The 25,735-nt window shown below is 33.3% G+C and overlaps 2 protein-coding genes across 3 annotated transcripts; both read right to left on the minus strand.

Moving 5' to 3' along the window:
• Positions 1-5,498: 5,498 nt before the first annotated feature.
• LOC146910307 (tyrosine decarboxylase 2-like) lies at positions 5,499-10,984 on the minus strand. The gene is made up of 13 exons (XM_085722841.1): positions 10,958-10,984; positions 10,677-10,809; positions 10,530-10,602; positions 9,310-9,540; positions 8,944-9,107; positions 8,557-8,697; positions 7,938-7,997; positions 7,340-7,504; positions 7,183-7,239; positions 6,808-6,872; positions 6,346-6,469; positions 6,029-6,166; positions 5,499-5,943 (listed from the first exon to the last, which is right to left on the minus strand). Coding segments are annotated over exons 1-13 (1,476 nt in total). The 5' UTR covers positions 10,960-10,984; the 3' UTR covers positions 5,499-5,820.
• A 7,909-nt stretch (positions 10,985-18,893) lies between these two features.
• Positions 18,894-24,875, minus strand: LOC146910308 (tyrosine decarboxylase 2-like). Of its 2 annotated transcripts, XM_085722843.1 has the most exons (13): positions 24,755-24,875; positions 24,514-24,646; positions 24,352-24,424; positions 23,528-23,758; positions 23,187-23,350; positions 22,789-22,929; positions 22,164-22,223; positions 20,616-20,780; positions 20,450-20,506; positions 20,153-20,217; positions 19,691-19,814; positions 19,354-19,491; positions 18,894-19,268 (listed from the first exon to the last, which is right to left on the minus strand). In XM_085722843.1, coding segments are annotated over exons 1-13 (1,476 nt in total). In that variant the 5' UTR covers positions 24,757-24,875; the 3' UTR covers positions 18,894-19,145. The 2 variants fall into 2 exon arrangements, with proteins under 2 accessions (XP_085578969.1, XP_085578968.1); XM_085722842.1 differs by lacking the exon at positions 24,755-24,875 and having other exon boundaries at positions 24,514-24,675.
• Positions 24,876-25,735: the final 860 nt, after the last annotated feature.

Genomic DNA, 25,735 nt, shown 5'->3' on the forward strand with positions numbered 1-25,735 from the left:
ATAGTGGAAGTTAGTAAATATTTTCATAAGAGAATTATTTTCTATAATAAATAAAAATTCAAATGTGTCATAAACGAAATATTATACTGATTGAAAATGGATAATAATCTGAACAAATCGCAAAGATATGTTAGATTGGTGAATAGTGTTTTATTGCAGCAAAAGTCGGGGATGATACATGCAAACACTATGTAGTTTAAGTTGATAAGAGATCAAAATAGGAGTCATAGGGATAATTGAATAAAAATTATGTACCTTTTGTGTTGTGATTGACATGTATATACATTTAGGGGACCTGAGGAGGAATTAAAGTGAACTGTTACAAGACGATAACCTCCCAACATATCTTTACTTGGTAGTCGTCGTGGTCATCAATGGAAGAAACATTTTTTTGGTGGTGTCTGAGGTTCGAACCTCAGACCTTGCATATATTATACATTGTCCTAACCAACTGAGCGAAGCTCACGGCGACATCAATGGAAGAAACATGTTATAGTAGTGTTGCATCTAATATATATATATATATATATATATATATATATATATATATATATATATATATATATATATATATATATATAACGAAGACTCTATGTGTTGGGCTTTGAGTGAGTGAATGATTGGTCTGCTGGGTTTATAAATGGTTCATTTGAAGGATCTTGGTCCAGTTGGCCTTCAAATGTATTTTCTTGAAGACCATCTCCCAGCTATTATGTATATCCCTCTTGCACACACCCTAGTGAATAATGGGATAGAATATCTAACGGCCTGAAATGTCTTCGACAAGATAAGTCAAATTGCAGTTTCCCATACGACGAAGGACAATTGAATCATCAATCTTGAAGACAAGTTAGAAGTTGCAAAAGAGATATGGGTCGGTCATATCTGACGATGAAGATGAAGGGAGATGAAAACGACATAGAAGAAAAAGTAAGTTGTTGAAAAGGAGAATGGCTACTATATCAGAGGTAACATTATACTACATTTTTACCACTTATCTAAACTTCATTTTTAACGTCAATGTTGATATTGGATACTTTTAATTTTTTATTTTAATTTGTCAAGTGTGGTACCGTGGGAAAAATGAAGCAAGCCAAGGTTCGAACCGTGGATTTAATGATAAATTTATACATAAAAATTTAAAAGGATGAATGAAAATTGACAGGTATTTTATAGTTGATTGATATTATGATATAACAAGATTTGCATTAAATATCCCTAAAAAAAAAGATTTGCATTAGATAAAATTGTAATAAAATATGGAAAATATATTGTTAGACACAGCACAATTTTTAGACACAGACACAAGAGAGAATCGAACCTGAGATGTTGAGGAGGAGCACACTCCCAGATCCTAAACCAATATCACCAGGCCAACCAAGTGAGTTCATTCCCAATAAAACTAAAATTAATATTTCCTAAAAAAAAAAAAAACTAAATTAATATTATAAGCTTATATCCACCTTTGAACCTCAATTATCATGACCGTGTAATTCTAGATTTTTTTTAAGAGTTTTTGGTCCCCTAATTTTTTTTCTCTTTCTAAGGAGATAATTTTCTCCAAACAAGTGAGTTCTTAACTACCAGACAAGAAGCAAAAAAATACTTTTCGCATTAAAATGACCACAAAGTCTCAATTGTGGCTGAGAAAGATTCAACTATATGAGATTTGGCTTTCCTTAATTTGACTCACCTATAATTTTGTTATAGGTAATTAATTATTAGTGGTATTGGCTTTGGACTTGGGAGTATGCTCCTCCTCGAAGTCTTAGGTTCGATTCGCTCCAGTGTCAATTTAAATGAACTAATTTAACTTCTTCAAAAAAAAGGTAATTATTTATGAACCATTGAAACTTTTGTTCGGTGTAAACAAGTATTTATATTCCTTTATACACAAAACTATAATAATATCTTCTTTTGATAAATGAAAAATATCTTATTTAAGAATCCATAATATCTTCTTTTGATAAATGAAAAACGTCTCATTCAAGAATCCAATCAACACAAGACTTTTAATAGTAAAAAGAAAAATCAACGGAAGACATTTAGGCTTAAGCACTAAGTGAGAATATACGTCCAGTAATGTAGTAATGTGAAAAAATCTTAGTGCCTCGGTGGGAATAACGTCTAGTGAAGTAAAAAACATCATAACTAGTGCGTATTTGCTTAGACGTCAGCTTTTCTCATCGTCACATTTCAACACATTTTATGTGAGATGCAATCATAGCATTGGTTCGAATGCATGATGTGTCTATAGGTAAGGTATGTTTGGATTAAATGTGAGTTCAGCCAAACATTGGTGGTCCATCTTTATTTTTGATAGAAATTACATTTTTTTAAATACCAAAATGAAATATATTTCTGCCAAACACATTATACCCGACACATGGCGTATCAGGGTACAATGAAAAAAATTACATTTTTTTTATGGATAAAATTACATTATAAAATTTTAACAAATTCACATTAATGTCGTAATCTCATCAGACTGACTCACCGTTAATTCAAAAAGAACAATGATATGTATAGCAAAATATTTTTCACCAATCAATCACATCAAGAGTAGAGATGGCAATTAGACCCAGGCCCAATAGGCACCCGCAAAAAATACCCATAATGGATAGGGTAAAACCCCGCTTTATGGGTATGAGCTTGGGTCCGGGTAATTACCCGCAAATTTAGATGGGTATGGGTGCGGGTAAGGGCACTATACTACCCAGCCCCGCAACCCGCATATACATATTTATATAATACAATAAATAATTTATTTATTTTTGGCGTATAATTATTTAATTTATTTAGATATTTAAGCATAAACTTAAACCCAAAAACTAATACGGTAATCGTTTCATCCTTACCTTCATAAGCTCACGAACTACAAATTTATGATTTAGATCAATTTGATGATTATTTTAGCACGCACTTTTTTATATGTATTTTGAATGTTTATATTTTAATTTTCAAGGAATATTTTGGATGTTTTTTTATTTGGCTAAATACTACGATTTCTACTATTTTATGAGTTGCTTTAAAAAAAATTGAATCATAGTTTTATTTCAATTGTGATGTTTTTTATTGTCTTTTTATAATTAAAGTGCGGGTAATGGGTACGGGTATGGGCACTTAGGTACCCATAGGGTATGGGGAAGGGCACTAAAATTATTACCCACAAGGATACGGGCTCGGGTACGGGTATTTTTTACAAACGCGGGTATAGGGAAGGGTACTATAGTACCCTACCCATTGGGTAACCATTGTCATCCCTGATCAAGAGTTATTTAGTTGCACAACATCCCCCACCTCCAAGATTTCCTATAAATCGGAGATGAAAATGTAAACAAAATTGCTTTGAAATTGAATCATTCTTCTGCTCTCATGTTTTTAGAAGTCGAGTCATTCGTTTAATATAACATTACTCATTCAAAAATAGATCATATTTTTTTAAGAGCAAAATAAAGAGTTAAGATTCTCTAACCGAATGACTTTTAAAAAGATATAGACTTGTGAATATAATAATATTATTTTTAAAAATAATATTATTATATTAGACACTACCTATTATGGTCCTCATGAGCTTAACTCAGTTGGTATGGACAATGCATAATATATGCAAGGTCCGGGGCTCAAACCCCGACCACTAAAAAAAGACACTACCTATTATGAACACGAGGAAATAAGACGTGTAATAGAGTTTACGCAGTGATAGTATACTATACGGTTTTGGTCAATATATGACGTAGAAATGGATGAGAATAAAATCTAATCGAACTCACTGGAAAAAATGTTCTTTCCCAAGCATTTGGTTCCAAAACCAGAGTAATATTTTATTGGAAGCATGCAACATGAATTAAGATGGAGTAGCACATGAAGGTAAAAGTCCAATGGCAATGAGATAAATACATCAACTCGTCATAATAATTATTTGAGGAATTAGTCACTTTAGTCCCTAAATGCGAAATGAGTAGCCACTTTAGTCCCTGAATGCAGAGAAATTGCAAAACAGTCCCTGAATGTAGACTTTGTTGGTCAATTTCAAGGACTAAAGTGACTAACGGTGTCTTCATTTAGGGACTAAATTGATGAACGAAGTCTGCATTCAGGGACTAAATTGACTAATAGAGTCTACATTCAGGGACTATTTTGCAATTTATCTGCATTCAAGGATTAAAGTGACGACTCCTTTCCTATCTCCTTTCCTATTCAAGGACTAAAGTGACTAATCTCCTTAATTATTTTGGGGGTATGCATTGTGTGTCTTTCCACATTTCTGCTTTTAGACATTTGTTGATCAAAGGTGAAGATATAAGTGGTAGTGTTTGATATTTACATTAAGAAATAAATAACATAATATACAATCTTAGCTTAAGTTTGATATATACAGTAAACATAAATTTAATAGTAAACAATATAGTAAAAGAAGAGCATTTTCTATCACCACAAGAAGGAAAAAAAGAGCATTTTCCTTCTGCACCGAACGAAACAACTTTTCACTAATGGGATTGAGTCTAACGAAAAGAGTTAAACATCTATAATACGTAGAACTAATCTTCAAATTCTAACTAAAAAAGATATTCACATTTAATGTTCAACGGTATCTCAAATGAAAAAATTAACAAAATGTTATCATAGAATTTTAAAAACAGTTATCTCGTAAAAATATTTTATTAATACTAAGGGCCTCAAACCTTATTTTCACTAACTAAGTTGGACTCAAACGATTAATGGACTTCAATTAATAACAAATAGTTTGGAAGACTACGAATTCAACTCTAACCGAAATAGTCTTTGTTCATACTATATTTATCTCAGTCAAACTACAAATTACAAGGACCATTCCTTTAAGAACAGGAGGGTTGAAAAAGAGAAAAAAACTTATTTTTACTCGAACTCACTTTTCAGACGTCCTGACAAGCCCCCGCTTTTACTTAGTTACCCCCACAATTTTACAATGTTGCAAGTTATCATTTCTCTATCCCAAACACTGTTTAGTGCTTCTTATTTTTTCTTCGAATTTCCACACCCCACATTCTTCACCATAAATATACATTTCTCTTTTAATAATTATATACTGTCAATGCAGTGAAAATGTTGTTTGCATGGTATAGGCCAAGTTTGCTATGAGGAAACTATACAAGGCATGTATTGAAGAACCTACATCCTTTCTTCTTACTGAGTTTAATTTCAATTTGAGGTGCTTTTCCGAGAAATATAAATTAAATGATGTATGATATAATTTTGATTATGCAGATTATTGATTATAAAATCACTGAATAAATAAAACTTTCATTTCAGAATTATAACTATTGATATATTAGCCTATCCTATAGGCCCCCATTAAGATCATTTTATTTCATTCAAACAGTTGTTTAAGGACCTAGCACAGGCACCTATGAATTCTCAACTTAATTGATGATTTAAAATCAAATGATCAGTAGATACTAACTTAATCAATTATACTCAATCACTTAAATTGATTATTGGCAATGCTGAAATCAATGTCAGGCCACATGAAGCTCCTATTCGATTATTGTGAGATTCATAATTGATTAATGTCACTACAAAAAACTTTTACTCAATAAAGTTGCCTATATAATCGATTAATAGGTAACAAATTCTGTGGTTTATGCGCTATACAGGTTCCACAAATACGTAATGAACGCTGTTGCTTCAGACAATGTTTTAAGCTTACAGCACATGACTGTGTTGCCAAAACGAACGAGTCATGTAATGGAGGAAAAAAAATCACAAATCAAGGCAGACAAGTGAAACCATGGATGACTCAAAAAGCAATGTTGGATGTTGTGAGAGAGCAGATTCATCCTATAAACTCTCTAATAGAGCAGTGGCTTTTTCTTGCAAAATCTGCCACGCTGCACTGACATGCCTCACTTCTGTCAACGGTGCTCCTACTGCGAAACGTAGAATGTACTCACCTGATAAAACCTGCACACATTGTTTATCATCAAGGGGAAGAACATATTACATAGGTGATAAACAGAACAAAACCCAGAAGTTAATTTATGCATACCGTATGTGTTATGAAAACACTTCCCGTTGAATTTACTGAGTCGAGTAGATCATGGTTCAGTTTATTGCCATTATCTTCAGAGTTTGGGGAAGGCAAAAGGCGAAAACAAACTAAAGAGAATGTTCGAGGCGCAACAACCTGAGTATATAAATTTGATGCATTTTTTTCATGGTTATGCACAGAATTAAATACAGTAAGTAATTAAGATAAGAAATGCATGTTTTGACAATGAACAAATTATTTAGAGCGAAACTCTAATGCCAGGTTACACTTGTACATATGATGCATTATGCTATTTGTCCTAGAACAAAGAGTACCTTGAATCTAGTGTCTTGAACAACAAGCTCCTCAAAATAAGCTGCCATTGCAATGTGGTTTCTTATGTGAGTTCGCAGGCCTTCTAATCCATAGAGTCGCATCACCATCCACAGTTTTAGTGATCTGGAGCCCAGTGTAGGTTAGCAGGCAAGTTTAAGTTACACGTGTGACGGTAATTATGGATCTTTAATGTGTATTTTTTTTTATTAAAAAGTGATAGCGGTACAAAGGATTTAATAAAAGTCATAACTGAAAAACCAACTACATATATATAAATCCATAAAAATAAAAATCAAAGAAACATTACAAATCATGATCACATCAAAACGGATTATGAGTCCCAATGAATGAATAATGATAATTTATGCATGAGCAGATGCTGAACACCACAGACACAGATGTATGTCTGTTAATAGAGAGCAAAAACATGGTTTTCTAAAAGAAAAATTTCAAAGACGCACCTAAACCGACGCCCAAGAGGAATTTGCCAGTCTTTGTAATCTATGACCGTGTTTTCTTGAGAGGCCTGGACATTCAATACCATAAGCACACAATTAGACAAGGACTTAAGCTGCAACATTTTGAAAGATATGCTTCCTGTTTAAGAAACTTAAGCCAAACGACCCTGTTTACTCAGTATAGGACCCAATCCATGAACAGTAGAGGAAGAGAATATGTTTGTCAGGGGGATAACTAGGAATCTTAATTTCTTATAAACATTCCTAAGAATCATGATTTCCCGTAAAACATACCAACAAAAAAAGACTTCACATTAACAATGGCACTTCTGTCACAAAATTTTAATACAAGCTACAAACATGCAAATAGAAACCTACCTTATTTTTCAGAAATTCTGGATTTGTAGACAGCGACTGAATCAAAGCACTTCTGTCCTGTATCAACACATATCAACTTATATTTTTGTTTATAAAGTAAAATGAAATGTTAGAAATAAAGTTTCAGAAGTGACATTTAGAAAGATATTATGGATACCTTAACCCAAAGCACTGAACAGTCGAAGTTAGTAAGGAACCATTTATGTGCATTCATGTTAAATGAATCTGCTTCTTCAACCCCATCAATGAAGTGGCGGTACTCTGGACATATACAAGCACTTCCAGCATACGCAGCATCCACATGAAACCAAATGTTGTTGGGCTACCAATAAGACACCCATAACCGAGTATTATCAGATTATATCACTCTCTAAGATGCACTCAAAACACTTATCAATTTTATGTTGGTCATTTCATAGGGAATCTTCCAAGAAATGGCATAGCGTGACCGTTATCAAATCCATGTCTAAAAAGTAATGATATTTGTACAACCATTTTGTGAAAACTTTTGGTAACACTTATTACTCTGTCTAAAATGTTTATTTTTTATGTTCCACATGTATTGTTATCTTCTTGGGTTTCTAACTTACGGCATAATCATTTCTATTTTTCATCTATCTAGTTGTCTTCCTAGTTACTTAGGACTCACATAATTCTTTCAACTATTTGGACTTTGACTTTAGTTAGTATCCACACTACAATGCCTTGATTGTTATACTAGTAAGTTTGCTTATCAATTAAATCAAAGACATTACCTTAGTGACTTTTGCCAATGCAGGTAGAGGATCAACAGCTGTTGATGAAGTAGTACCAACCTGCACACATAAAATGTAGTGAATGCAGTCAACGCGAAAACTTAATAGCCATCTCAACTTGATTTGAATATTCAGAAACATCTCCAACAAGAAATACAGAACAAACATTAGTACCAACCATAGAGTTTTAGTTGGTAAAATTCCCCATGTTTATCACCTATTTAGTACAATCTTCAGATTTAACATCTATATAAAAGTCAACATGCAAAATATTTTGACACAGAATCTCCTTGCATGCACAATTTAAGATCTGAAAGAGTGTAATTTCATGAGACTAAGCAGTTAATGGAAGGACATCTGTGTCCCAGCATCTAACAAAAGAAGAAAGAATTCTCTTACAACAACACATAGAAAGATATATTATCCCTTGACCCAATGATTGTATGAGCCGAGCACTTTCTAATTTGCAAACCCATCATACTAGTAAGATACATAAATTAAAAGAAGAAAAATATTGGATATAAGGAACACACACACATAACAAAGCTGGACTATTAAGCGTGTAATGCACGGCAAAGTAATTTATTAGAAACTAGCATAAGAGGACTTTAATTCTTACGGTAGCACATAAGAAAAAAGGTATAAGACCACTGGCAATGTCATTTGAAATTGCTTCAGAAAGTACATCAGGGGAAAGCGCAAAATTTGTGGAAGAATCGGTTTTAAGCAACCTGCAGAGCTCTGGATTTAGTCCTCCTATCTGTCAAAGCAAAAGACCATTATGATTAATCGATAAAATGATCTCCCTGATAATAATGCAACCTCAAAGGATGCAACCAAGCAACGCAAAGAAGGACTTCTTTTAAAAAATGCAAGGTTCAAATCTAAGAGTCACCCCATGAATATATGACAGCTTTTTTTACCACATGTGTCATCTATATGGACTGGTTTATAAAATAACAATGGATCAATAGGCATTTTCAATTTGAAATGTCACTAACCATACCTGGCAGGCTTTTTGTAAAGCGGAGTGTGTTTGGTCAGATGCATATGTCACAAGCTTAGGAAGAGCGTTCCGTCCAGCCGCTCGCAGGATCTTGTCACGGGCAGCCACCAACACTACTACCACAGCTTCACTTGCTGTTCCCTGTATAACTCCACCCCCTTGCCCTGCAATATAATCACATCCATGAATCACAAGTTTAAATTACATGTCATCATAGTATATGAGCTTCTGCCTAAAAAATATTTCATATGCCTTGTGGGTTCAAACTCCAATTTTAATAATCCAATTTCATTCACGGTGTAATGAAATCCCGAGCAAGATTTTGCAACGTCATCAAAACTCAGAAACAATCACCCAAGAGCTTACCAGTAGAAAAGAAATCATGAGGCAGAAGGAGTGCCTTGGCAAGCCAGTCGAGGACAATTGTTTCGAGTTCAGTTGCAGCGGGAGAAGTTATCCAGCTGAATCCCACAATGTTGAGACCAGCACTAAGCATCTCTCCTAAAAAACCAGCGACGCTACTATTGGATGGAAAATATGCAAAATAGTTAGGGCTTTGCCAATGTGTCACCCCAGGTAGTATCTTTTCCTGTACATCTATGACAAGAAAGTGAAGAAAAAAAATCAGTCATTCCCCGAAAGAAAAACATCCGTGCTTGAGAAAGAGGGATTAATCATCTCATGTTAGTGCTCATTTGGATGAACAACTTAATTAAACACCTACCATATAAGCGCTTATCAGACAAGTCCTTATATGATATGGTCAAATTGTTTGCATATAAGCTTTAAGTTGTTTTCATAAGCTATCCAAAAACGCATATCAATATTAGCCAGAAACTAACAGCTTGTCAACATGTCATAAATTGTTTCCCCGAGCACTCTCAATCACTGTCAAATGCTTCCATAGATAAACTCAAATAAAATGTTCATAATCCCATCCAAATACACATCAAGGTTTTTTTTATATCTCCTTGACTGCGATTAAGGCCCCCATCAACTACATATTTGACAATGATATTTTAGAGAAGTAATAGTAACACCCTCTTTTCAACACTCACTCTAACCGTCATTCACGTGTTGGATGAAACTCATGTAGTACCTATACTTTGGAAATGGGTCCCACTCACAAGGGTTTCACCCAATAAGAGAATGAGTGTTGATAAGTGAGTGTCTTAGCAGTTAGCACTCCACTTCTTAATACCCCTTCCGTTTAATAATAATTGTCACATTTGCATATTTTCTTTGTCTCAAAATAATTGTCACTTTAGAATATCAATATAACATTTATTATTTTCTCCCCACAAATATAACTTTATTTATTGAATTTCACTCGATTTAACTAGTCTACAAATTGCCATTAATAAGAGTGTTTTAGTGATTAATACTAATTTTACTATTAAAATAAACACAACTAATTATTTTCTTAAAAACCGCGCATTCATTTTGAGAGGCAGGGAGGGAGTAATAGTATAAGGTGAGTTTATGGCAGACATAATGACCAAAAACAAAGTATGACAAATATAAATAGAAACAAACAAGCAAAGGTCAATTAATTGAGAAATGTAAGTAAGTATAAGTAATCAAACCATTTAAAACATGTTGCAATGATTCAGGATGAGTAGGAGCAGAATCTGGTAGAAGCTTTCCAAGATAACCTGGCTGCAACGGGGGAGAAATGTTGAAAGAAAATGAAACTGTAACAAATATTAGATGAAAATGGATAGAAAGAGAACCTGAACTTGGCTAAGAACTGGGAAATTTTCAATAGTTTTGTAGTAATCAGCAATGAAATCAACCATCTTATGACCTTGCTCTCTCAGTTGCTCAGCGTCCATTGGCTTTAACTCACTTCCTTCTCCTTCTTCCCTGTATGTATATACATTTTCATAAAACATCAACCAACCACGTGAATGAATGTAAGGGACATATATACATATAGTATGATATGATATTGAATGATATATAGTTTAACGCTATGATCGAGTTTAATTGATAGAATTGTGTTGTGACTTACATATTTTGGTAACGAAAATTTGGAGTTGAGAATTATTATGTACTATGTTGTGATATATAGTATGTTTGTTTGGATAGATAACGTAACACAGCACCACTCACTCACTCTGTGTGTACTGTGTAAGCCACTTTAATTACCGCCAATAGCAGGTATCCGCCACGTAACTTTTTATCACTGTCATCTCATGTGTGAGTCAAAAATAGGTGGAAGTTACGAAGAGACTGTTGGTGATTTCCAAAATAATGGAATCACTTTAAATCAAAAGTTGTAACTCTTCATGGGAATCATTCATATACATTGGAACTTTTCGCAAAGAGATGTTTAATGAACATTTGCATTGATTCAAATGTATATGATTATAACCTTTGGCAAAAGGGTGTTTAATGAACCTTTGCATTGATTCAAGTGTATATGATTATAACCTTTGACAAAGGAATGTTTAATGAACCATAACATTGTTTCAAATCAAAGGGGTGTTTTCTCTCATATGAAGGGTCATATAATGCACTATAAATGCTTGGCATTTGGGCATTAGTTGGACACACAACAGAACAACAACACACAACTTTGGACAGAATTTTGTTGCATTAACAACATAATTCTCTCTCATTCTCTTACTCTAAATCATCCATCAATTCTCTAATGCATGAGTGAATTGCTGGAACCATAAATCTGTAAAATACTGTTAGGAGATACGCTTGGTGTGGTTGTGCAATACACGTCAAGGAACTCATAGTATCCTGAAGGGGATTCGCCGGTCATTCCTTATTGCATCCAATATACAATTATTGGTGGGGGCGAATCGAACCTAAAGGTTAGTATGGCAACCCCATACGCTTTGAGTTTACATGCATAACTATTAAACTTTTCAGGTTTCGAGTGCAGCAGCATCTTCCCAACAATCAAGATATACAACAATCTTTGGAATTTATGTGCACACTTCATCGTATTCATCTTCATCATCTTCTTGGTCAAGTTATTGCAGCAGACCCCCAACACAAGTTCCAACAATCTTTAGGTTCGATTTATGATTTACTTGTGATTAAAGGCTGCAATTTTTGGGAGAGATGAAAGCTTACATTTTCATCCATGACTACGGTGAACGGTAAACAAATTCCATTTATGAATATACGTTGTGGAAATTTATGGATAAATATTTCATATGTGATGTGTTTTGTTAAATTTACATGTGGTTGTAGATAATATAAGCATGATAAATTTTGATATGTATGAAATTTATCGTTTGAAATTTGTTTGATGTTAATTTGAACATGAGATCATGTGCATATAAGTGATTACCTATTATGAAATATTTGGTGTTCTAAATGCATGTGTATAGTATCTAAGTAAATATAAATATGTTAGATTTAACATGTGGTGACATATATATACATGATTTAGAAATTGTTCAAGTATATGAATTTTGATGAGTATAGTAATATGTTAAGAATGTTTAAACGCTATTTCATTTATGAAAGTAGTGTAGATAAATTGTCAAAATATCAAGTGGTTGATTTAATGATATTATTTACTTTGTGTAAGAAATTATTATCATTAATATTGTACTGATATTATATTTACATGATAATATGAAAAGTAATGGTTAATTTCTTGTTTATCATGATATTAAAATAATTTGGGTATGTTTTGAATTATTGTAAGTTGATATATGTTCATGGAAGAAAGTCATAGAAAATATTAATGATTTTGGTTCATTGTTTATTCTTCTATGTCATTGTTTATTGAAATTTAGTATTGAACATATTTAAACATAAACTTGAATTTAACACAATGAATTTATGATATATGTATTAGTTATATGATAACTAAAATCAAAATGATTGTGTTATATTTAATTTTATGTGGAGTATATGACTTACATGTTTAATCCCATCTTATGAAGTTTGGTTATGACATTCTTTTATGATCAATTTTTATTTTGCTATGTATGTTTAATGCATTCAATGTATGATATATCTTGGCTAGATATAAAAGAAAAGTTGAAGTTCAAATTGAAATGCATGTTAAATATTGTTATGGCAAAGGTGTAATGACATAAAAGTTTGTGCATTATTACAATATACTCAATTGACAAAAGTGTGTCATGGTTTGATGATAGTTGGTGAATACTATCAAGAGTATATAAGTTGATCCATAGACATAGCTATGAGAATACAAAATCTATGTGAAGAATTGAATATTCAAAGTTTATAAAAGTTAAAATAAAAACTTGCAATTATTTGACGAAATGATTGACAAGGAATGATGTCTTTGGAAATGATGTTGAATACATTGAAGACATTATTAGGGATGTGGTACAAACCCAAATCTAATTGATTACCAATGGTGGAAACTCAACCCACACTTGAGTAGCATCAAGTCTTGGGTTCAATGGTGAAAGTACACTATTAGAGTAATTGAAGTACTTGACAATAGATAACATCCCAAGGGGCAAAAGTACTTGGACCATAAGAAGAAAAAGGGTAGGATGAGGTTTTCCTCTTAATGGACATATAGCATATATTTGCTGGAATGCATACTTATGGGGCATTTCCGATATAGTCTACCTATGTGAGAATGAAGTTTGGCCGCTTCACGGAGTTCAAGGGTTTGACTCTTAAATTCTCATGAAAAGGGATATATGACACAAGGCCTTCTTAATGTGTCATCTTACAAATCTCTTTATCAATGGTACCGAGATTCTATGTGTAAGTTATGCACACTTGTTCTAATGAATAGTTGGTTCAAAGCTTGTCTACCATACTATTTGGGAATGAGCGAAAACTTAACTTACTAAGTAATGGTTCAAATCGCGAGATACCATTATCTGAAGGCATGGAATTTTCGGATTTATGTGATTTAGTATTTTGAAAATGGTGGGGGATTGTTGGTGATTTCCAAAATAATGGAATCACTTTAAATCAAAAGTTGTAACTCTTCATGGGAATCATTCATATACATTGGAACTTTTCGCAAAGAGATGCTTAATGAACATTTGCATTGATTCAAATGTATATGATTATAACCTTTGGCAAAAGGGTGCTTAATGAACCTTTGCATTGATTCAAGTGTATATGATTATAACCTTTGACAAAGGGATGTTTAATGAACCATAACATTGTTTCAAATCAAAGGGGTGTTTTCTCTCATATGAAGGGTCATATAATGCACTATAAATGCTTGGCATTTGGGCATTAGTTGGACACACAACAGAACAACAACACACAACTTTGGACAGAATTTTGTTGCATTAACAACATAATTCTCTCTCATTCTCTTACTCTAAATCATCCATCAATTCTCTAATGCATGAGTGAATTGCTGGAACCATAAATCTGTAAAATACTGTTAGGAGATACGCTTGGTGTGGTTGTGCAATACACGTCAAGGAACTCATAGTATCCTGAAGGGGATTCGCCGGTCATTCCTTATTGCATCCAATATACAATTATTGGTGGGGGCGAATCGAACCTAAAGGTTAGTATGGCAACCCCATACGCTTTGAGTTTACATGCATAACTATTAAACTTTTCAGGTTTCGAGTGCAGCAGCATCTTCCCAACAATCAAGATATACAACAATCTTTGGAATTTATGTGCACACTTCATCGTATTCATCTTCATCATCTTCTTGGTCAAGTTATTGCAGCAGACCCCCAACACAAGTTCCAACAGAGACATTATATATACTAGCGAAAAGACGGGCACGTGCCCGTGTTTCCGCTCTTTTTATTGCGCTAACGTTTGAAAATTATGAACGATATTTTTTTTATGAAATTTTGGTTTTGATTAAAAATAAAAATACAAATGTGTGTTGCTTTTTTAATGACGCAAACAATAATCTTTATTATAGAAAAAATTGTTTAAGAGTATAATTGGAATAATGAAAAAGTAAGTATAAATATAGTCATCTAATTTGTTATAGTACTTTTTAAATAATAAAGGAAAAAAAACAGATAAACATATATTCATATCGTGTTTGTTACATTTGTTTTAATATTTAAATTTATTTTTATCTATTTGTTACATGCGTTACTTGTATTTAAAATTAAGGGTATTTTTCGAAAGAAAATTCCAACCCAAAAATGTGCTGAAAGGGGTAGTTTCCTTTATATATAGTATATATATATATATATATATATATATATATATATATATATATATATATATATATATATTTTTTTTTTTTTTTTAAGGAGGAAGAGACATTATATTTGTAAAACCATTTTAAGCATGCGACAATTTTTAGTCATCTCTCCGTATGTCCTTACTCTCTCTTTATTTCTCTCTCTCTTTATTGTTTTTGACAAATAAAAAAAAAGAATTGAACCAAAAAAAAAAAGAAGAATTGTCACAAAAGTTCTCACCTATCGGTTGAACAAACATATTGAATTCACCATACCATATTTCAATCATAGGATGGTTGTCTATTGTGAGTACTTCGGATGTAAATATTTGGTCCAATGATAGTAAAAAAATTAAAACGAAAAGAAAAACAATTTCTAGACTAAACACATTTTTTTTTAAAAATCTGATATCCGATCAAAGAACCAACTAATTCGAAGAGATCAATCACACCGTCCACTTGTGGACCCTCATTTAAAGTCAGAACAAAATTTTGTATGGAATTATCCACCGAAAATGGTACCAGAGGAATCAAACTTGAGACTTTGAGTGGAGTGACCGGGATTCGAACTCCATAAAGTCTCAGGTGATTACTTGTGTTCGAATCCCGTATTTACTTGAGTGGAGTTACTTGCACCTATAATTGCTCATTTTTGTGGGAAATTACTTGTGTGCTATATATATAATAGTCTCTTTCAGTTGTTTTGGGTTGACTTTTTCTTCTTCCAAAATTACCCTCAACTTTCGATACAAATAACACATATAACAAATAGATAAGAGTAAATTCAAATATTGAAACAAAATGTAACAACAGATTGTATATGTCCAATTTTTTTCTTATCATTTAAAAAAGATAATGGATGAGAGTGAATTCAAATATTAAAAGTTGGGGGTGAACCGCCACATACAGAGCAATTGATGTGTACGACACATGTAAATGACAACCATTTGATGATAATATATTTGAAGGATGATTGTCCTATTCCTCCCACTTGCCCGCTATGGAGACAACATGCTCGAGATGATGCAAAAAGTTGGCCTGATAGATATATCAAGTCGAATAGCTGACTATAATGAACTATACTAGGCGGCGTGTTGATGTCATAGGAGATGACAAATATTTGTACATTATTGAAAATCTTGATCTAGAAGAAAATGTTGTTGAGAACAAGACTGAAGATGGTGTGAAGATTGAAAAGGAAGATAACTTTAATCTTGATGATGTTGGCATAGATCTTGAGGCAGATTAAACTAAATGTATATCATTAGTTGAAATGTGTTATGATATAAATTCAACTTTTTTGGTATAATGATATATATACATATATAATGATTTTTTGGTATAATTTTATCATAATTGTCTTTTACATAATTTTATATCTTAAAAAAAAAATGATGAATCCATGAAGACATGCAGTCATGTCCAGTTCTGTAGTGTTTTCGAATTTTATAATCCAAACTTGTTTTGCATTATAAAATCCGAAGAGCATTTTCGGAATAAAATAGGGCGCGCAAGTAACACATAGTGTGGGAAAAGTAATAATCCTAATGTAATGAATGATTGAGATAAGTCCAACACTATACTTATTAGGTTCAAGCCCATTTTAAGGTATAAGTCACGAAAATTGCTCTTCTCTCAATCAAATTTACTCCTTTTCTCCTCAAACTACCTGAAATAACCCTAACGTAAATTAACTCACACTCGGTAAAATCAATGTGAGTTAACCCACGCTGCTTCAACGTGAGTTAACTCAAGTTGGGAATTTGTTAAACTCCCTGCTGCTTCTAGAGTTATTCTAGTACTACTATTTAATGGAAATCAATATTGAATGTCAAATACAAATTGGTGGCTGAATGGAAACATATAAGTGGCCGTCGTAGACCAATTATTAGTGACCAAAGCAAACATTTGTTCGTCTTCCCATATGATTCACTGAATTCATGAAAACTACACCAAATGGAATGTGGCAGCCTCCAATATGGAACCATCACAAAACTCAATAATTTATACTCCCTCCGGTCTCAAATATAAGAAAATATTCCTTTTTTAGATTCATTGAGTAGTTAATGTATGTGGTCTACATTGTAAAGCAGATACATTAATTATTCAATGAACCTAGAAAAGGAATCTTTTCTTATATTTGAGACCGGAGGGAGTATAGGTTTGTCCCGGTCACAAAAAGAAAACTAGAATATTTATTTATAATAATAAATTAAAGTTATTAACAATATACTATGAAGAAATTATAAAGTGGGGAACACAAACACTCAAGAAATCATTGTCGTCTTATTTATATTCTGAGGCTAAGGTAGTACTTTACCACCAAAATCTAGGGACTTCAAATCATAGATAACAATTCATATTTTACTTACATAAGAATGCACAATAATCATCCACCTAATGAGATTGTGCAAGTTTGGTCTCATTATGTTTTAATCTTACCCATGAGTTTGATGAGACCTTTATTGGTTACCATAGCATAACTCCTCAAGCAGCAGAGAGTTTAACAAATTCCCAACGTGAGTTGGGTTATTTTAGGTAGTTTGAGGAGAGAATGAGCAAATTTGATTGGAAGAAGAGCAATTTTCATAAGTCACTTGTTTCTATAAGGATCTAAATAAATTCAATATGACAAATAATTGTTTAGTTTGTTAGAGAATATGCCAAATTCTACCTTATATAAGTAGAGAATTAGTTAATGTAATGATCATCATGAAGAAATGAATGAAGAGTTTAGTTGTTAGAATAGTCTTAGTGTAGTTTTTAATCTTTTAGAGAGCAATTTCTTTTTCTTTGTAGGTACCACCAAAAAGCTAAGCTAAACAAACTTGTTTATGCTTGTGAAAAGAGGACATTTGCAAAAAAAGAAAATATATATTTAACTACCCATTTTTACCTAAAAAAACATATTTAACCGTATAACATAACCGTTTCAAATGTCACTTAGATTGAATTCCTATACAAAAATGTAAAATTGAATGCTCTTAACGCCTTTGAAAGTAAACATTTTGATTGATATGGCAAAGACCAAAGCAAAAACTATTGGAAATGCAACATTGACAAGTGCAACCAATCTAGTATTCTATGAACGGACAACTCTTATAGAGATAGACTGTCATTATGTAAAAGCCAAGGTACTTGGAGGAGAAATCACCACATATTTTGTCAAGTCTGAAGACCAATTAACATTTATGTTCACTATGCTCTCAAGGACTCTAGAGTGGATTGCATTTGTAACAAGCTTGACTCATTTAACATATATGATCCGGCTTGAGGGGAGTGTTGCGAATCCGTTAGAATTGATTAGGATTGATTAGCATTGGTATTGTACTTATCGTAATTGATTACATTACCTTATAGCGTACAACTCACCTTATTATAAATAAACGTTCATGTGGTCACATGAGACACACAACCATTTTACACAGATATTCAATTTCTACAATTATTAATCTATAAAATCACTGACACTGAATAAATAAAAGTTTCATTTCATCACTCGAACTCTTTTGATCAACATATCCTATAGAGCCCATTAAGATCTTTCCATTTCATTCAAACAGTTGTTCAAGGACCTAGCACAGGATACCTATGAACTCTCAAGTCTAAGAAGCAAAATGACATATTTTAACACCAAAGAAACAGAAACAACTGAATTGATTATTTAAAATCAAAAATCACTATATACTAACGTAATCCATTAAGCTCACTCAATTGATTATGGGCAATGCTGAAATCAATGTCCGACCACAGGGAGCTCAAAATCGATTAGTGTGAGATTCATAATCGATAATACTAATTCTAGAAAAACTTGTAATCAATTAATGCTGCCTATATAATCAATTAATTGCTAACATATTCTGTACTTTATGCGCTATACACGTTCCATGCATACGTAAATGAAAGCTGCCACTTCAGAGAACCTTATAAGCATACAGCACATGACTACGCTGCCAAAAGGAAGGAGTCATGTAATAGAGGAAAAAATAACAAATCAATGCAGACATGTGAAACTGAGGATATCTCCAATAGCAATGGTGGATGCTGCGAGAGCAGATTCATCCTATAAACTCTCTAATAGAGCAGTGGCTTTTTCTTGCAAAATCTGCCACGCCGCACTGACATGCGTCACTTCTGTCAACGGTGCTCCTACTGCGAAACGTAGAATGTACTCACCTGATAGAACCTGCACATATTTTTTATCATCAACGGAAAGAACATATTACGTAGGTTATAAAAAGAACAGAAGCCTCAAGTTAATTTATGCATACCGAGTGTGTAATGAAAACATTTCCCGTTGAATTTACTGCATCGAGTAGATCATGGTTCAGTTTGTTGCCATTATCTTCAGAGTTCAGGGGAGGCAAAAGCCGAAAACAAACTAAAGAGAATGTTCGAGGCGCGACAACCTGTGTATATAGTTTTGTTGCAATTTTTTCACGACATATTCAGAAAATTAAATGCAGTAAGTAACTAAGATAAGACATGCATCATTATTTGGCAATGCATGTTTTGATTTCAAAACAAATTATTTAGCGTAAAACTCTAATACCAGGTTACAGTTGTACGTATGATGCATTATGCAATTTGTCCTAGAAGGAAGAATACCTTGAACCTTGAGTCTTGACCAACAAGCTCCTCAAAATAAGCAGCCATTGCAATGTGGTTTCTTATGTGAGTTCGCAGGCCTTCTAATCCATAGAGTCGCATCACCATCCACAGTTTTAATGATCTGGAGCCCAGTGTAGGTTAACAGGCAAGGTTACACATGTGTTGGTAAATATGAATCTTATAATTCCAAGGATTTAATAAAAGTCATGAAATCTAATCTCATCTAATCTAAGGTTCTCATTACCTCATAAAAAACCAATCGATACATAAATCCATAAAAATCCAAGAAATATTATAATCATGATTACATCAAAATGGATTAGAACTAGGAGTCCAAATGCTAGAATAATTAATTCAAGTTTCCAGTAGGAGAGAGATTTGAATACCACATACAAACATGTATATTTGTTAATAGAAAGCAAAGACATGAGTTTCTAAAGAAAAATTCCAAAGAGACACCTAAAACGACGTCCAAGCGGAATTTGCCAATCTTTGTAATCTATGACCATGTTTCCTTGAGAGGCCTGCAAATTCAATACCAAAAGAACACAATTAGACAAGAACTTAAGCTGCAACAATGTGAAAGATATGCCTCCTGTTTAAGAAACATGGCCCAAATGACTCTGTTCCTCAATATATGACTCAAAATATGAAAGCTCCACATTCACACACAGTTAAAACAAGTGATCCAAAAGTTCGAAAACTTCTCATAGTGAAATTTTAATACAACCTACAAGCATGTAAACAGAAGCCTACCTTATTTTTCAGATATTCCGGATTTGTAGACAGCGACTGAATCAAAGCACTTCTGTCCTGTATCGACATGCATCAATATTACTATTATACATTTTTGTTTATAAAGTAAAGTGAAATGTTACAAAAACAGTTTCTGAAGTGACGTTTAGAAATATATTATGGGTACCTTAACCCAAAGCACTGAACAGTCGAAGTTAGTAAGGAACCATTTATGTGCATTCATGTTAAATGAATCTGCTTCTTCAACTCCGTCAATGAAGTGGCGGTACTCTGGACATATACAAGCACTTCCAGCATAAGCAGCATCCACATGAAACCAAATGTTGTTTGTCTACCAATAAGACAATATCAGATTGTATAACTCAAAGTTGCAGTCAAAACAATATCAATTTTCTGTTGGTCATTTCATAGGCAATGTTGCAAAAAGTTTAACTGTCAGAGCTTAGATGGATGTCGAAGAAATGACTTAGTTTAACAGTTGGAAAATCCATGTCTATAAGATTTGTTTTTATATTCCATAGGTATTGTTATCTCCTTGCCTATATTAGAGCTATCCAGGATATGTATGAGGGGGCTTCGACTAGTGTGAGGACGCAGGATGGGGATACCGAAGATTTTCCCATAACAATAGGACTGCACCAAGGGTCAACCCTAAGTCCTTATCTTTTTACTTTAGTTTTGGATGTACTGACGGAACACATCCAAGAGTTAGCACCGAGATGTATGCTTTTTGCAGATGATGTAGTCTTGCTTGGTGAGTCGAGGGAGGAGTTAAACGGGAGGCTAGAGACTTGGAGGCAAGCCTTAGAAGCGTACGGTTTCCGCCTGAGTAGAAACAAGACGGAATATATGGAATGTAACTTCAGTAAAAGGAGAAGTGGGTCTACCTTAGAGGTGAAAGTTGGAGATCATATCATACCCCAAGTTACACGGTTTAGATATCTTGGGTCCATAGTACAAAATGACGGAGAAATAGAAGCTGATGTACATCATCGTATTCAAGCTGGGTGGTTGAAATGGAGAAGAGCCTCAGGTGTTTTGTGCGATAAGAAAGTACCACTTAAGCTGAAAGGAAAGTTCTATCGGACAGCAGTCAGACCGGCAATGTTGTATGGTACGGAGTGTTGGGCGGTTAAGAGCCAACACGAGAGTAAAGTAAGCGTAGCGGAGATGAGGATGTTGCGTTGGATGAGTGGTAAGACTAGACATGATAGGATTAGGAATGACATCATTAGAGAGAGAGTGGGGGTAGCACCTATAGTAGAAAAGTTGGTAGAAAATAGGCTTAGATGGTTTGGACATGTAGAGAGAAGACCCGTAGACGCTGTGGTAAGAAGAGTAGATCAAATGGAGGAGAGTCAGGTTAAAAGAGGTAGAGGAAGACCTAAGAAAACTATTAGAGAAACCATTAGAAAAGATTTAGAGGTCAATGAGTTGGATCCAAATATGGTCTTTGATAGAACATTATGGCGGCATTTGATCCATGTAGCCGACCCCACTTAGTGGGATAAGGCGTTGTTGTTGTTGTTGATAGGTATTGTTATCTCCTCGAGTTTCTAACTTCCGGCAGAGTCGTTTCTGATCTTCATCTATCACGCTGTCTTCCTAGTTCCTATGAGTCACATACTTCTTTTAACTATTTGGATTTTTGCTTTAGTATATTAGCAAAAATTATTATACTAGCAAGTTTTATTCATTAAATCAAATACATAACCCTAGCGACTTTCGCCAATGTAGGCAGAGGATCAACAGCTGTTGATGAAGTGGTACCAACCTGCATGCATAAATGTAGTGAATGCAGTCAATCCGAAAAGTTAATAGCCACCTCAATTTGATGTGAATACTCAGATACATCTCCATTCATCAACAAGAAATACAGAACGAACATAAGTACTGACCATAGAGTTTTAGTTGGTAGAATTCCCAATGTTTATTATCCATTTTGTACAATCTTCAGATTTAATTAATATCTATGTAAAAGTCAACACGCAAAATATTCAACACATAATCTCCTAGCATGCATAGTTTAAGATCTAAAAGAGTATAGTTTCACGACACTAAGGTTGTTACCGGAACGACGTCTGTGTCCCATAAACACTAAACAAAGAAACAAAGCTTCTACAACAACATGAAGAAGGATTTATTATCCCTTGATCTAATGATCGGATGGTTTAGCAATTTGTAATTTGCACACCAAACTTACTAGTAAGATGAAATTAAAAGGAAAAAAAAAATCGATATAAGGAACACACACACAGAGACAAAATTTGACAATTAAGTATGCAATACATTGCAAAGTAATTTATTACAAAATAATATCAGAAGACTTTTATTCTTACGGTAGCACATAAGAAAAAGGGTATAAGACCACTCGCAATGTCATTTGAAATTGCTTCAGAAAGTACATCAGGGGAAAGCGCAAAACTTGTGGAAGAATCCGTTTTAAGCAACCTGCAAAGCTCTGGATTAAGTCCTCCTATCTGCCAATGAAAATCAAAAGATAATTATAATTAATCATGAAAATGATCTCTTTGATACTAATGCACTGCAACCAAGCAACACAAAGAAAGATCATGATAAAAATCCATGAAAAGACCTATTTTTCAAATCTAAGACTCGCCCCATGAATATAAGAGAGCTTGTTTACTACGTGTGTCATCTTAATGGATAGCAATTTTTTGTATAAAATAACAATAGATCAGAAGGCATTTTCAATTTGAAGTTCCACTAACCATACCTGGCAGGCTTTTTGTAAAGAAGAGTGTGTTTGGTCAGATGCATACGTCACAAGCTTAGGAAGGGCATTCCTTCCAACCTTTTGCAGGATCTTGTCACGGGCAGCCAACAATACAACTAGTACAGCTTCACTAGCTGTTCCCTGTATAACTCCACCCCCTTGCCCTGCAATATACATATCATAGTATATGAACTTCTACCTAATAAATATTTCATATGCCTTTTGGGTTCTTAGTTTTATCAACCAAATTCATTCATGGTGTAGTATAAGGAAATCTCAAGCAAGATTTTGCAAATTGCAACATCATCCAAACTCACAGAAATAATTATCCAAGACCTTACCAGTTGAAAAGAAATCTTGAGGCAGAAGGAGTGCCTTGGCAAGCCAGTCGAGGACAATCGTTTCGAGTTCAGTTGCAGCAGGAGAAGTTATCCAGCTGAATCCCACAATGTTGAGACCAGCACTAAGCATCTCTCCTAAAAAACCAGCAATGCTACTATTGGATGGAAAATATGCAAAATAATTAGGGCTTTGCCAATGTGTCACCCCTGGTAGTATCTTTTCCTGTACATCTACAACAAGAAACAGAAATTCAAAAATCTGTCATCTCCAAAAATAAAAACATCTGCTGGTTAGAGAGATGGATTAATAAGCTCATGTTAGGCAACATTTTGAAAAAAAAAGCTGCAACCATGATTTGTGGTGCGTTTGGATGAACAATTTAATTAAACCCGTATAAATGCATTTACAATATAAGCGCTTATCGATAAGCTATTTATATAGTTAAAGAAAATATGATCAAACCATTTTCATGCAAGTGTTAACCTATTTCCATAAGCTATTATGGAGATTTAATCCAAATTAGCTTAAAACAGCTTATCAACATGTCATTAACTGTTTTCATAAGCTCTCTCAAACACTCTATCAAGTGCTTATGCTCATAGATATGCTCAAATAAGATGTTCATAAGCCAATCCAATCCAAACGAACATCAAGATATTTTGTGTGACTAACGATTGTTTTCGCATCAACTAAGTTTGACCGCAATTCTTGGTAATATAAAGCGAGTTTATGGCAGACATAATCACGAAAATGAAAAATAATAAAAACACAAGAAGCAAAGGTCAATTAATTGAGAAATGTAAGTAAGTATAAGTAATCAAACCATTTAAAACATGTTGTAATGATTCAGGATGAGTAGGAGCAGAATCTGGTAGAAGCTTTCCAAGATAACCTGGCTGCAACGAGGGAAAATGTTCAAAGAAATTGAAACTGTGTATTATTGACAAATATTTATTAATCAGATGAAAATGGATAGAAAGAGAACCTGAACTTGGCTAAGAACTGGAAAATTTTCAATAGTTTTGTAGTAATCAGCAATGAAATCAACCATCTTATGACCTTGCTCTCTCAGTTGCTCAGCATCCATTGGCTTTAACTCACTTCCTTCTCCTTCTTCCCTGTACAATAACATCAACCACATTGAATGAATGTAATATATAGTTACTACTAGTAACACTATGAGTATGAGTGTTGAATTGAATTTGATAGAGTTGTGAGTGACTCACATCGAAAAATTGGAGTTGAGAAAGTGAGAGAGAAAGACTCCTCACAGAATGGCGATCATTACAATACTAAGTACTACAAACAAATTATTTTAGTATTTATATTCAACTGGGCCGTTTCTTTGTTTTATATTCAAGACAAGACTATCTCAAAATGAGTGCACTAGGTTTTATTTAATGTTCCCTCAAAAAAAGGTTTTATTTACTCCATCCGTTCCTTTTTAAGTGTCACTTTTGGAGAAATTTTTTGTTCCTATTTAACTGTCACTTTCAAAGTTCAATGCAACAATAAATGTTGTTTTACCAACATTACCCTTAGTTATTTATTGTGGAGAGAGATATATATGAAATAAGATATTAAATGACTAAGGCTGTTATAGTAAAAGTATAGATTATTGTATAAGAAAAAGTAACATTTATTGAGTGTCTTGGTTTGTGTAAAATGTTAAAAAGTGACACTTAAAAAGGAACGGAGGGAGTAATGCAATAGAGTTGTCTCAAAAAAAACATGACATTTTTTGCTCCTAGCAATTGAGTGACATTGATCAACCACAATGTCATAAGTGGTTTTCTTTTTTTACAAAATTTTTTTGTTTTATAAATATTAATGTGTTTTCTATTGTCATAATTATAAAAGTGAAATATATTCCATCCGTCTTAAAATAATTGTCTTTTTAACATTTTTTTCTCCGTCTCAAAATAATTGTCACTTTAGAATATCAATGCAACATTTTTTTCCCACTATTATACTCATATTTATTTAATTTAATCCAACTTAACTACTCCACTAACTATAATTAATAAGAGTATTTTAGTAAATGATACTAATTTTACCATTAAAATCAACACAATTAATCATTTCTTTAATAATCATGCACAAACATTAAACGATTATTATTGTGAGACGGAGAGAGTAATTGTTTTGTGAATAATGTATACATTATTGATTAGAGGGTACAACAAAAAAATATTCAAAAAATAAAA

Source organism: Medicago sativa, chromosome 7 (assembly GCF_051527215.1).
Source record: "Medicago sativa cultivar Bolivia chromosome 7, Bolivia_mono, whole genome shotgun sequence".
In the NCBI taxonomy this organism is placed as follows: Eukaryota; Viridiplantae; Streptophyta; class Magnoliopsida; order Fabales; family Fabaceae; genus Medicago; species Medicago sativa.